This window comes from Prionailurus viverrinus, chromosome B1 (genome assembly GCF_022837055.1).
Source record: "Prionailurus viverrinus isolate Anna chromosome B1, UM_Priviv_1.0, whole genome shotgun sequence".
Lineage (NCBI taxonomy): Eukaryota > Metazoa > Chordata > Mammalia > Carnivora > Felidae > Prionailurus > Prionailurus viverrinus.
The window spans coordinates 75,986,416-75,999,478 of record NC_062564.1 but is presented as its reverse complement, the minus strand read 5'-3'; the positions used below and the strand labels follow the sequence as shown (position 1 = coordinate 75,999,478).

At 43.6% G+C, this 13,063-nt stretch overlaps 1 protein-coding gene across 3 annotated transcripts in view; it reads right to left on the bottom strand.

Moving 5' to 3' along the window:
* Positions 1 to 4,483: 4,483 nt before the first annotated feature.
* Positions 4,484 to 13,063, bottom strand: part of GATB (glutamyl-tRNA amidotransferase subunit B) — an 83,961-nt gene continuing 75,381 nt past the window's right edge. For 2 of the 3 annotated variants that reach the window (XM_047856803.1, XM_047856804.1), the window contains 2 exons: positions 6,882 to 7,016; positions 4,484 to 5,396 (listed from right to left, as the gene is read on the bottom strand). In XM_047856803.1, the coding sequence (XP_047712759.1) occupies positions 5,268 to 5,396; positions 6,882 to 7,016 (264 nt within the window). In that variant the 3' untranslated portion in view covers positions 4,484 to 5,267. The remainder of the gene's footprint in view (positions 5,397 to 6,881; positions 7,017 to 13,063) is intronic. The other variant, XR_007151684.1, reaches the window with a different exon arrangement.

Genomic DNA, 13,063 nt, shown 5'->3' with positions numbered 1-13,063 from the left:
GAGGAGGGATTGGAGGAATGAACTTTGATCTAGGAAGATATGGAGACACTGTACCGTAGGTGGGTGACAATGGTAATTCCTTGGTGGGAAAAAATCATGGTAAAAATCATAGTCAGTGGGGCCTGCAGAAATTCTTTTTTGTAATGTAGGGAAAATTTGTAAAGATATTTGGCGTGCTTTAAAATGTGGTCCGAGAGTGTGGTCCCTGTTCCATACGACAGGCTCCCACTCAGATGCTGTGCTACCTGTTGGCAGGCACAGTGGGCACAAACCCTTTGCTGCAGGCCTGAGACCGGAGTCCCTGTGTCTAGCCTAATGGTCCTGGGCAGTGAAAACAACTTGAGGATTCCTGGAACATCACACATGCCTTTCAATTCCCAGTGCAGGGTCTGAGGTAAAGTTCCAGATGGAGTGAATTTTATGATTCAAAGTATATGTGTGCACTGGGATATTTAAAATAGATCTTTAGAAACAACCAACTAAATTTTAAAAATTGTAAACAAATTCCAGGTGAATTTAGGCTAACGTACAGCTTTTGGGGTATAAACAATTTCCCAGCCATGAAAGGGGGGTGCCAGAGTAACCAATTAAAGAGATGTGATTTCCTTTATTAATAGATAACTTCCTTTCCTCAGTATTTAAAGGAATTCTGGAATTTTCCCCTCTTTACCCAGTACTGGCTTGGAAAATACTTTGATGTATTGATGGCTTGGAACTGAGGTCTCTGTCACATGTAGGGAGGATGCATTCAGTTCTTTTTTGGGTCCTCGGGAGTACCTTTTGCTCAGCAAGTGCCTTTGATTTAGGTCATACATAATTGTTGGTTTTCAGTCCGTTAAGAAAGACCTCACAGAGCTTTGGAATTATGGGGAGAGCATCCTCTTACAAATAGACTCCAGAAACAGGATATGAGAATATTTGGGTTGCCTGTTCAGTTTGGGTGAAACTGAGTACTCAGGATTGAAAATGGTCTCTGAATCGGCTGGGATGCCACGGCCATGTGGGTTGACGTCCAGATCTGGTTGGAGGTTCTGCGCCGTGGAAGCACCGCTCATTTGGAATCGGGATCGGGCGTGTCTAGGTTCGTGAGGGAAGCGCTGCCCTGGCTGGGGTGGGCCGTGTCACTGGTGTGAGGTTAAGGATGTGCAGCATCAGCTACAGCTCTCATTTAAGGGCAGTACAGTTTAATTGCTCATTACCAGTCCTGTGTTTACGGAAGTGGCTGTCAAGCTTGCCATTTTTATGAAACGCTTTATTGCAGGACAGCTATTACTGCACGTGCTACTTCAAGCCACTGGCCCAGACCAGTGTAATTTGTGGCTTGCTGCGAAGCTCAGCCAGCTCTGCAGTGTTGGCTTTTCCTGGAGGTAGCAGTCCTCTGGGGGCTGAGGCCACACCAGCTTTAAGTCATTGAGAAGATATTCTCAGGCCCCTCTCGCTTCAGCCATCATTCTATAAATCACGCGGCACTAATTCTCCATCAAATCACAGCTTAGAACACCGTCAGACCAGTGTATACTCCACCCTTAAATCACATCATTGAGGAAACATTGTAAGAAAATGGAGTGGACTCTTTTTTTCCTTTTTGAATGACCATCATAAACCTAATGCTTTAGGAAGAGCTCTCGGAAGACTAAGAATTGTTTTCGGGATAATTTTGCCTCAGTAAATCTTCCCCACGCTCAGGCATTTATTAGGCCATTACTTGTTTTGGAGGACAGATTATCCTGGCAGCTCGTTAAGTGGATAAACAGGGCTTTCATGAAAGGTTTTTGGTGACGTTCTATGGGGAAGAAGACAGGGACAGGGTTGGGGGCGGGGGTGGCGTAAGTCTTCAGTTCTTTGGCTCTGCACTTTGGATCTGAAGACAGATGATGATTTTGGCTAGAACTGACCTTTCCCATCCCATTGGGTCATTGTGAATTTTGTTCCTGTCTTATGACATGAGAGTAAACCTAACTCATTGTCAGCCACACCGGTTACAAGACTGCCAATAAGCTCTGTCAGTATGCATTCGATATGTATTTCAGGCATCTTTTGGGGAGCTTAGATTTACTATGTCATTTCAGAACCTGACAAGGGTGATAGAAGCTCTCAGGCCAGATTATAAATTTCACGGAGCTGAGGCTGCAGAAGTCTGTGCTTCTGAGTGTGTCTATGGACTTTTTATTGGGACGAGTCTGCAGAAGGCTTGTAACAAGGCCCCTTTTTGGCCTGGAGATATTTTAAGGGGGAATTTAGTGTTGATCTTAAATGCTTTTTGCTAAATTATTTAAGGGAGGCAAGGAGAGAGGATTTCAATCACATTCTAGCCATCTTTCAATTTAGGGTCATCCGTGTTCAAATAATCCATGAATACATTTGTCTGAAATCTGCCAGAGAAGCATGGCCGCCATTTCCACGCTGCTTTTGGTAATGGGTAAATAACATGACCTTGGAGATAGACTTAGTGTTTTGCCCCCGCAACACTCGGTAGAGTCCTTGAAATGCAGCAAATTCAGTAGAAATGAAAAACACAGTATGAATTGTGGGTTATTCCCATAAGCTGTGTACTGAATTAACTCAAAGCTCCAGGAGGGTGTGTACTTTCAAAAATTTCATAGCCTTCTTGCAGATAAGCAATAATTAGAAAAGAGGGGCGTGTGTGTGTGTGTGTGTGTGTGTGTATAAGCTCAGCTAAAACATGCTAAACTTGTTATAATGATTAGCTTTTTTTCTGAGGCATGTATACTTTAAGAGACAGGAACAGAAGTTCACCTTGGTGCATATGCCTGGACAGAGTCAAGAAGCTCCTTCCTAGACTCATGTCCAGAATTCAAAGCCTACTTGTGGGCAGCACCAGCCTCTCATTCTAAAAGGCTGTCCACTAATTTGGTTTTATAAACTTAATCAGCATTCGCTAAAGTTACTCTGTGCCAGGTACCATGCTAAGTGTTGAGGCTGAGCTTCCTTTCTGCCAGAACCAGCCAGCCAACCAACCAACCAACTTCCCTGTCAACCAACAGAACACATGGTTTGGGCATGACCAGGTCCAGTTGGTTCATGCCATCCTGGGGATGAGCCAGTTTTCCAGCACATTTCCTTCCCAGCCTACAGGTGTGTGGATTCCAATGACAGATGGCAATGGCTTCACATGACACCAACTCACACATCTTCATGAGATTTTCGTTGGAACAGCAACGAACCAGACTAAATTCTCACTCATGCAAAGATGTATTTAAAACTGTACTTGAGACCTGTTTAGAATAGAGCCATACTTTGTGAGTTTCTGACTGTTATGCAAATAGGTCTTTTGAATATATAGTCAGGTTCCGAGTAAGATAATCTGAGCTGTGTTTTGATTCTTTTTCTATTAGCAGTTATAACTGTCTAATTCTCGGGATTTCAGAAGTGGGCATTCAAGACCACGGGCAATTGTCAGAGGTAGACAGCACTATAAAGATCAGGTGTCTCCATGGCATTTTTCTCTGGAAATGATCAGTCCATAATACAGTCTACACTGGACATAATTTTGGTGATTTGTCTTCATCTGGCTGCCTCCCCACCCCCATCACCCATTTTAGCAAGGCCTTGATTTAAAAGGGTCTGGAAAGATCCTCCAGTATCATCTTTTGTAACGTTTGATTACCCAGAAGCCAGACCTTTGGTGAAAATGGGAGTTTTTAAGACAAAACTGAACCGTATTATTCCTGAGAAAACCATCCTGCCAGAATCCAGGCTCAGGCTGTCCTGCCCCATTTGTAATTCAGACTTGCAAAGTGCAGAGAGAAGTTGGACTCAGCCTCTCTCTCTAGAAAAGAGAATATTCTACTTCTAGGTCCAGTAGGTCGTCAGTGTTGGAACAGAATGCACGCGGAGCAGGCACGTGGTTGCTGCGTGAGGTAACACATTCTCGCACAATTCTGAGCCATTCTGTCACAATTTTTTAAAAACCTTACCTCTTCTTGCTTGTCTGGTCTCCTTTCTGTCCCTGCTCTTTTGGCTGGGTAAGGGGGATGCTTAGGGAAGTCCTGAGCAACTGCCAGCACCTGGGGCACCACTCATGGTCACCCTGGCGATGGGGAAAGTCTGCTTCTCTCTGGTTCCCCAGCTGCCACCGTTCATGACGGCAATGCTTGGACTCTTCTTGGTACGCTGGAGAAGCCAGTGTAAAATCAGAGCCTCCGAAGAGCCTGTTCTCTTATGCCACGGTTTGACACGTTACAAGATAGCATTTGTGAAAGTGGTCTTTGAGCACCATGAGTCAGAGGTAACAAAGGCACGCAGCGCACACAGGGGTGCTCCGGTGCGTTACACAGAAGCCGCATTACTGTCACGAGAACAGGGGTGAAGGCGACCCAGCCTTCACGGAGAGGTTGTTAACTGCACCACAATTACTGCTAAAGGTCAAGATTTTGATGTACTAGTTTATAATCTTATTCTTTCCAGGGAAAACAAATCAATTTAATGTTACATTTTTTGTTTTAATCTTTTTTCGGCTTGAGGGTGGGGTGGGCGGGGGTCCTTGTCAGCTGCACAATCTTTGACGTGTAAGTTAATTTTTTATGTGATATTTCAGTATATATTTTGTTCATTAAATTTATTTGAAAACTTTTTTTTTTTTGTTTATTACAAATAATATTTCATTTACTCTCAGACCTCCCGGCAATCCCTGGGGAGCTGAGCAGGTGGGCAATGTCACTTTTACTCCGTGGATGAGTGCGGGCTAGTGAGACTAATGCCCTCCTTCCCAGCCCCGCAGGGCCTGTCTAGACAAAAGTGTGTTTGGCATGTCTGTCCTGTTGTGGTTTTTATCTCCACTCATCTACTTTCAGGTCTAAAATACTGCATCCAGACCATGGTCCCTCTTGACCACTGCTCATGCCTGGCACCTAGAGCAGTGCCTGGCTTTTGGAACTTACTCAGAAATACTTGTTAAAGAAGTGCGGGATGGGAAGTTTTCTTAGAACAGTGACAGCACTTGAAACTGTGTGTTTCACTTAGTTTAGAATTACTAAGGCCTGGAATGTGCTATTCCTTCAGCACCACTGCGGCCATCCTGGAACCACTTCCACGTCAATGAGGCAAATGGGGCTGTCGCTGCTGGTCTGTGCAGGTAGCATCCCAGGGCAGAGTCAGGTCTGGCCCTGGGTGGCCTACAGCTCTAGCTGGGGCTAGAGACTGGGAGGCGCCAGCAGGTTGAGCCCCTGGATGTCAGGTTTCACGGGCTCAGGTTCTCAGTCATGGCCGCTCTGCTGTCCCTCAGGCAGAGACGGACCCAGAACATCTCATGACGACAACTGCTTCTCCAGGATCTCCTTTATCACCGTAGGATCTGCTCGGTTGTGAGTTACTTTTCGTACCAACCCAATCAGTTTGTTTATGGCTCTGGGGTTTCCCCTCTTCATGTCCATTACCTTTAAAGATAGATAGAAACTGTTTTAGAGGAGAAAATAATGATATGCATACTTAAAAGTGCTAAATTAAGGTTTATGTTTGCTGACACTTAAACTTCATTTCTTTTGTTTTCCTGTTAGGATTAGATATAAAATGAGAAAAGGAAAGGGGGGAGGTGTGAACTTCTGAGGAGGTTTCTAGGCTCCCATCACAGGGATGTCTGCCACTGTGCTCTCTGATTAAAGTGGACAAGGAGAGGGCTGTGTGCATGACGAGGGACTGTCCACAGCAAGGGAGCTGGAGTGCAGGAACGAGGGTGCTCTCCTGGGTGCCCCAGTGACACAGAGCTTCTCAGTCTTGGGGTGAGTAACCCTAGATGAACGATCTAGTCTAGTCAGAGTGAGGTCCTTCTCTAATCCTCCCATGGTTAGCAGGCACGGAGATGCCTGGCTTTCCTTCTCCCCCACTGCCTACCAAGGACACGTGTTTGTCAGAAGACAAATCCTAAAAATGGCAGCTGTCCTGGAGCACGGGGGTTGGGGAGTGCACTGTGGTGGGCAGGATGGGGACAACAAAAGAAGGAGGCGCCAGCTTCCTATCAAGTAGCCACTGACTGTCAGGGCCACCCGCCCCGAGCTCCGGCTCTGTGGCATCTTGATGGGTAATAATGTCTGTGGGCATCTGTACTCAGTGCCGCAGGACGAGTCCGAAACTGAAAGTGTGTCTTTATCAGTCACTACAGATGAGGCAGGAAGACGGAGATTGCTGGACCCAGCGCAAGCTCATTTTCCTTATCGAGAGCTCTTTTCAGGGCTGTTAGTGTCCCCGGCAAGCCGATGGGTGGGTGGGTATTATTCTGAAAGAGATGCTAGCAATTTTTTACCCACTAAAAAATCTCTAGACAGTACGATTAGACTTGGGGAGGAAGGGATGGCACTCATTTTCGCTTTTATATTTTGTTCTGTGCTCAGAACACAGAATGACTTGGTTTTCAGCTACGCTCCTGTCAAGGATTTTCTCCATAATTTACAAGTAATTTCCCTTTCTGCCTTTCTTCCCACCTCTTTTAGGCATGGAGCTAAAGTGTTTGCCCATCTTTCTTCCCTTTCTGCAGTCATGCCTGCTGGCTTGTTAGTGAGCGGTCTCCTTATAAAGCAGAGTGAGCGGTAACAGACTCAAAGCGCCCGCCCTGGGAGAGGGTGCCGTGCTGGGAGGTCAAAACTTGGATCCGGTGAGCCCAATAAACACCCCTGTAAACTGAACTGCATGAGATGAAACTCCAGGGGTGGATTTTCCTTCTGGGAAATGTGGTATTTTTCTAATATTCACCAAATTTCAGCTCTTGACCTTAGCTAAAAACGGATGAAGTGTTTTAGGGAACTGCTGAGCAAGCTGGGCCGGCCCTAATTAGGAAGTGCCTCTGGGCGTTGAAAGGGAGCAGTGGAGAGGCTCCTGGCCTGACCAGGAGAGTAGACCCTCTCCACCCTGTGGTGACCATTAATTACCACTTGAGGATGCCCCTCCATCACGGCGTGGCACACCCGTTCCAGTGCCTCTTCATCCTGCATCAGTTCAAGCTTCCTTTCTGAAACAATCTGTGATGGAGTCTTCCCTTTACTCCTCCACAATTCCTCAAACACCTACGGGCCAGAGGAGGGAGAGAGGGACGGAGAAGTGAGGACCTGCTCCACCTGCTGCGGCCAGGACAAGCGGAGCTGAGGTAGAGCAGATTCAGTGAATTCCCAGATGTGCGGGCCTGCCCTATGGGAATTCCCTGTCTCTCCTGAAGCACCTGGACAGTCTACCCAGGCTGAGCTGTTCCCATAGAACAGAGCCTGAGACGGGGCCCGTGGGGACAGTGGGCCCTTCCCACTCATGGACTCAAACCACGTGGCCAGGAGAGGCTGGGAGGAGCTGGGAGCTGAGGACTCACAGGGCCCCTGCCGCCAAGAGTCAGAGGGCCAGGGCCAGCTCTGCTTCACGCCCACTGCATAAATTAGTTGAGGTGCTATTATTCTGTTGAAGGCAGGGGCAGCACAGGCTGAGGGATGTAACCACTGCACTGAGATGAAGTCCAGAAAGCTCAGCCTGCTGGGAATTATGATTTCCGGGGGGCAAGAAAGTGGCCCCATAATAAGTTACAAAAGGGAAAATAACTAAAAACATAAATCATAATCCACAGGGGCCTCTGCCATGCCACGTTTATCCCCTACTGGTGGAGCTAGACCCAAATCTGGCTACGATAATGAATAGTTAATGGTGTATTTTTCTACCTAAAAAAATAAATAACAGCAACAAATCCCCAAGCTTATCAAAGTTGGGGGAGAAAGGAATACATTTTTAAAGAAGGCATTTCCTAGGGTAGTTTTCCTCCTTCCTCTTGTTTTTCTAGTGTCAACTGCAGGGGTGGGGTGTGGGCTCCCCTGTTAGTCTCCTGCGGCACCTCCTTCACCTCTGCCAGCAGTCAGTACTGAGCACTGGATGTTCCTTATGAACATTCGGGCTCAGGACAGGCCAGCCAGGAGCCATTCCTCCCAGAAATACAGAGCTTGTCAATAATTAGCACACAGGGCAAAGCAAATGAAGGGGAAGATGCTTTGTATCTCTACAGGGCTCAAAGGTTTCCCCAGTCTGGACAAAGACAAACCACAAATATTTACCGTGGCTACAACAGTCCGTGCACCATCCGCTCAGCTATCAGAATACTCATGGTGACTGTGGCTGAGTGGTGTCTTTGGTGGGTCTTCCTAGAAGCCCCCCCCCCTCCCCCCCCGCAGGGCACCCCTCTAGCTACTGCTACACAGGCCTGGCTGCTTAGAGAAAACCTGTCCCTGCTCTTAGAAAAACACGGACTATATATGTGTCCAACCAACTTTTCAACTATTTTTTCAGCCAGAAAATGGGTGAGGCATTGAGGGAGAAGGGCTCAAAAACAGATAAGAACTTTCCCTGCCTTCAACAAACTTCTTAGTGGAGCATCAGCAGCATAGGGATAACGGAACAATGTGTAAGGCAGAAAAGCAAGTCTGAAGAATTTCTCTCATCTACTTCTTAGATTAGAAATTTCTTAAATTTCTGAAACTGCAAAACATTGTTTCTAATTATATGAGTAAATACATGTTGGGGGGACAGGATGAAAATGGCAGAGTAAGAAGATCCTGAATTTGTCTCCTCCCAAGGACACACCAAAACTACAACCACATCCAGAACAATCGTCTCTGAGGACAACCTGAAGACTAGCAGAACAGCTCTTCCACAACTAAAGACCTAAAGTGAGGTGGGCAGGAGGGGCAGAGACGTGGTCTAGTCAGGACCCACACGCCTGGCGTGGCAGTCCACAAGTAGGAGGGAAATCAATGCAGAGGTCCCCCCTGAGGAGTTTAGGATTCAGGCTCGTCAGGCACTGCTGCCCCGGACACCTGTACTGGGAAGATGAGCCCCCCCCGTAACGTGTGCCTTTAAAAATCAGCAGGGTTTAGCTCCGGGAGAGCACAAGGGCTACAGGAAATGAGGTTCTGCTCTTAAAAGGTCGGAGTACAAACTCACTCTGACACCCAGCTCAGGGGCAGCCGTTTGAAAAGTGCCAGGCTGGGGCGCCCAGGTGGCTCAGTAGGTTGAGAGTCCGACTTTGGCTCAGGTCATGGTATCGCGGTTCGTGAGTTCAAGCCTGTGAGTTCGGGCTCTGTGCTGACAGCTCAGAGCCTAGAGCCTGCTTTGGATTCTGTGTCTCCCTCTTTCTGCCCCTTCCCTGCTTGCATTCTCTCTTTCTCTCCCAAAAATAAACAAAGGTTAAAAAAAAAAAAGAAAAGAAAAGAAAAAAAGAAAAGTGCTTGGGCCATATAAGGAGGAGATTTATTGACTACCCTTAGGGTATGTGCCAGAGGTGCATGGATTTGTGGGAACTTTCTCGTGCAATGGAAGCACTGGTGGGCACCATCTCTGATACTCTCCATCTACCCTGCAAGCACTGCTCAACCCACCCAGATGTTCCCCTGAGGTGCCCCTCCAAGCAGCTCCTGTGCACCACCCCTGGGGAGTAGTCGGGATCAGCACATACCTTCTACATAAGATCATTCCTCAAGACTGGGCAATGTCGCTGATCTGCTTAGTACATAGAAACAAATACAGAGAGTCGGGCAAAACGAGGAGACCGAGGAATATGTTCCAAACAAAAGAACAAGACAAACCTCAAAAAAAGAACTAAACAGAATGGAGGTCAGCAATCTACCTGATAAATAGTTCAAGGTCACAGCCATAAAGATGCTTACCAAACTTGGGAGAAAAATGAATACAGTGAGAACTCCAACAAAGAGAAAATATGAAAAAGAGCCAATGAGAGCTGAATACAATAACTGAAACGAAAAATACAGTAGAAGGAATCGAGAGCAAATATGAATCGGCATCTGGAAGACAGGGTAGTGGAAGTCCCCTGAGATGAGCAGCAAAAAGAAAAAAAGAATCCTAAAAGCAGCAAAAGGAAAGCACCTAGTTATGGACAAGGGAAACCCCGTAAGACCATTAGCTGATTTTTCCACAGAAATCTGGTAGGCCAGGAGGGAGTGGCATGATATATTCAAAGTGCTGAAAGGAAAAAACCTACAACCACAAATCTACCTGGCAAGGTTAGGAGAGAGAGTTTCTGAGAAACAAAAGCTAAAGGAGTTCATCACCACTAAACCAGCTTTAGAAGAAATGTTACAGGGGCTTTTGGAAACAAAAAAGGAAAGGCCACAACTATAAGAGAACTGTGAAAGGAAAAAATCTCTGATCAAAGCAAACATACAGTAAAGGTAGTATGAAGGTTAAAAGACAAAAGTAAAATCAGCTAATCTATAAAAATTAGTTAAGCAATATACAAAAAGACTGAAAATATGACATCAAAACAATGGAAAGGGGAGGAAAACCATAGTGCTTGTAGAATGTATTTGAACTTAGGTGACCATTAACTTAAAACAGACTGCCATATACGTAGGGTATTATATTATGAACCTCATGGTAACCGTAAACCAAAACCTGTACTAGGCACACACAATAAAAAGAAAAAGAAATTCAAACATAACACTAAAAGTCATCAAACCACAAGGGAAGAGAACAAGAGAAGAAGAAAGGAATAGAAAAGAACTACAAAAACAACCAGCAACTAATAAAATGGCAATAAGTACATACCTACCAATAATTACTTTAAATGTAAATGAATTAAATGTTCCATGCAAAGAACATCAGGTGGCTGAATGAATTAAAAAAACAAAACAAAACAACAACAACCCTCCTCCCCAAGCCCAGGACCCACATTTGCTACCTTACAAGAGACTCATTTCAGACATAAAGACACACAAAGATTGAAAGTGAAGGGATGGAAAAAGACATTCTATGTAAATGGGAATGAAAAGAAAGCTGGGGTACCAATGATTATATCAGACAAAATAGATTTGAAAACAAAGACCATAAGACAAAGAAGGGCACTACATAATGGTAAAGGGATCAGTCCAACAAGATGACAAAACAATTATAGTATCTTTGCACCCAATACAGGAGCACCTGAATATACAAAGCAAATATTAACACAAAGGGAGTAATTAACAGTAATACATCAGGCTCTTGAACAACACAGAGCTTAAGGGTGCTGATCACCTGTGCAGTCAAAAACCACATATAACTCTCGACTCCACAAACCTTAAGTACTAACAGCTTACTGTAAACCAGAAGCCTTACTGAAAACATAAACAGTTGTTAACACATTTTGTATGTTAGATATATTATATACTTTTATATTATAAAGTATTATATTTTGTATGTTAGATATATTTACAATAAACTAGAGGAAAGAAAATGTTATTAAGAAAATCATAAGAGAAATATATTACTGTACTTATCAATACCATAAGTTAATGTACATTTACAAGTATCATCTGTCAGTACCTATATTAATACTGTCTTATACAAAACACTGTTATATGTATATAGCAAAAATAAAGACATTGTGAAAAAAATTATATTTACAAAATAAAAACTTTCTAATATATGTTGAAAAAAAACCTGTGTGTAAGTGGACTCACATAGTTCAAACCTGTGTTGTTCAAGGGTCAACTGTACAATAATAGTAAGGAACTGTAACACCTCACTTACATCAATGGAAAGATCACTCAGACAGAAAATCAATAAGGAAACAGTAGCCTTAAATCACACAATAGACCAGATGGACACCTACCACCCCAAAACAGCAGAATACATATTTTCTTCAAGTGCACATGGAACAGTCTCCAGGACAGATCACATGTGAGGCCACAAAACAAGTCTTGATAAATTTAAGAGGACTGAAATTGTATCAAACATCGTTTCTGACCATGACTGTATTTCAAGGATACTGATTTCAAGGAAAAAAAACTGGAAAACACAGAAACATGGAGGCTAAACAACATGCTACTGAACAGCCAATGGGTCAACAAAGAAATCAAAGATGCAATAATAAAAATACCTTGAGGCAAATGAAAATGGAAACATACATTCCAAAATCTATGGAATACAGCACAAGCAAATGTCGTAAGAGGGAAGTTTACAGCAATCCAGGCCCACATCAAGAAACAAGAAAAGTTTCAAACTAACCTTACACCTAAAGGATCTAGAAAAAGAACAAGCAAAGCCCAAGCTTAGTAGAAGCAAGGAAATAATAAAGATCAGAGTGGAAATGAATAGACACCAAAAAACAAAACAAGAAAAATAGAAAAGATAAATGAAACCAAGAGCTATTTCTCTGAAAAGATAAGCCAAATTGGCAAACCTTCAGTCAGACTCATTGAGGAAAAAAGAGGTTCCAAATAAAATAGGAAATGAAAGAGAAGTTATAACTGATACTAGAGAAATACTAAAGATTGTAAGAGACAACTGTGAAAACTTGTATGCCAACAAACTGAACAATCTAGAAGAAATGAATAGATTCCTAGAAACATATAATCTTCCAAAACTGAATCAGGAAGATATAGAAAATCTGAACAGACCAATTACCAATAATGAAACTGAATCAGTAATAAAAATTTCTCAACAAACGAAAGTCCAGGCCTAGACAGCTTCACAGGCAAATTCTACCAAACATTTTTAAAAGAGTTAACCTATACTTCTCAAACAATTGTTAAAGAAATTGAAGAGGAAGGAACACTTCCAAATTCATTGTACAAGGCTGGCATTGCCTTGATAACAAAACCAAGGACACTACCAAAAAAAAAATTAAAAAAATAAAATAACATGTCAATATTCATGATCAACAACAGATGCAAAAATCCTCAACAAAATGTTAACAAATTGAATTAAAAAGTATGTGAAAAGGATCATACACCATGATCAAGAGTGATTTATTCCAGGGATGCAAGGATGGTTCAACATACACAGATCAACCAACATGATACACCACATTAACAACATGAGGATAAAAATCATATGATAATCTCAGTAGATGCAAAAAAAAACCTCTGGCAAAATTCAACATCCATTTATGACAAAGTGGCTAGAGAGGAAACACACTTTAACATAATAGAGACCATATATGCAAAACGTACAGCTAACGTATTCAACAGTAAAAGCTGAAAGCTTTTCCTCTAACATCAGGAACAAGACAAGGATGGCCACTCTTGCCACTATCTTATTCAACATAGTACTATAAGTTCTAGCTTAGTCCTAGCAATCAGGGGAGAAA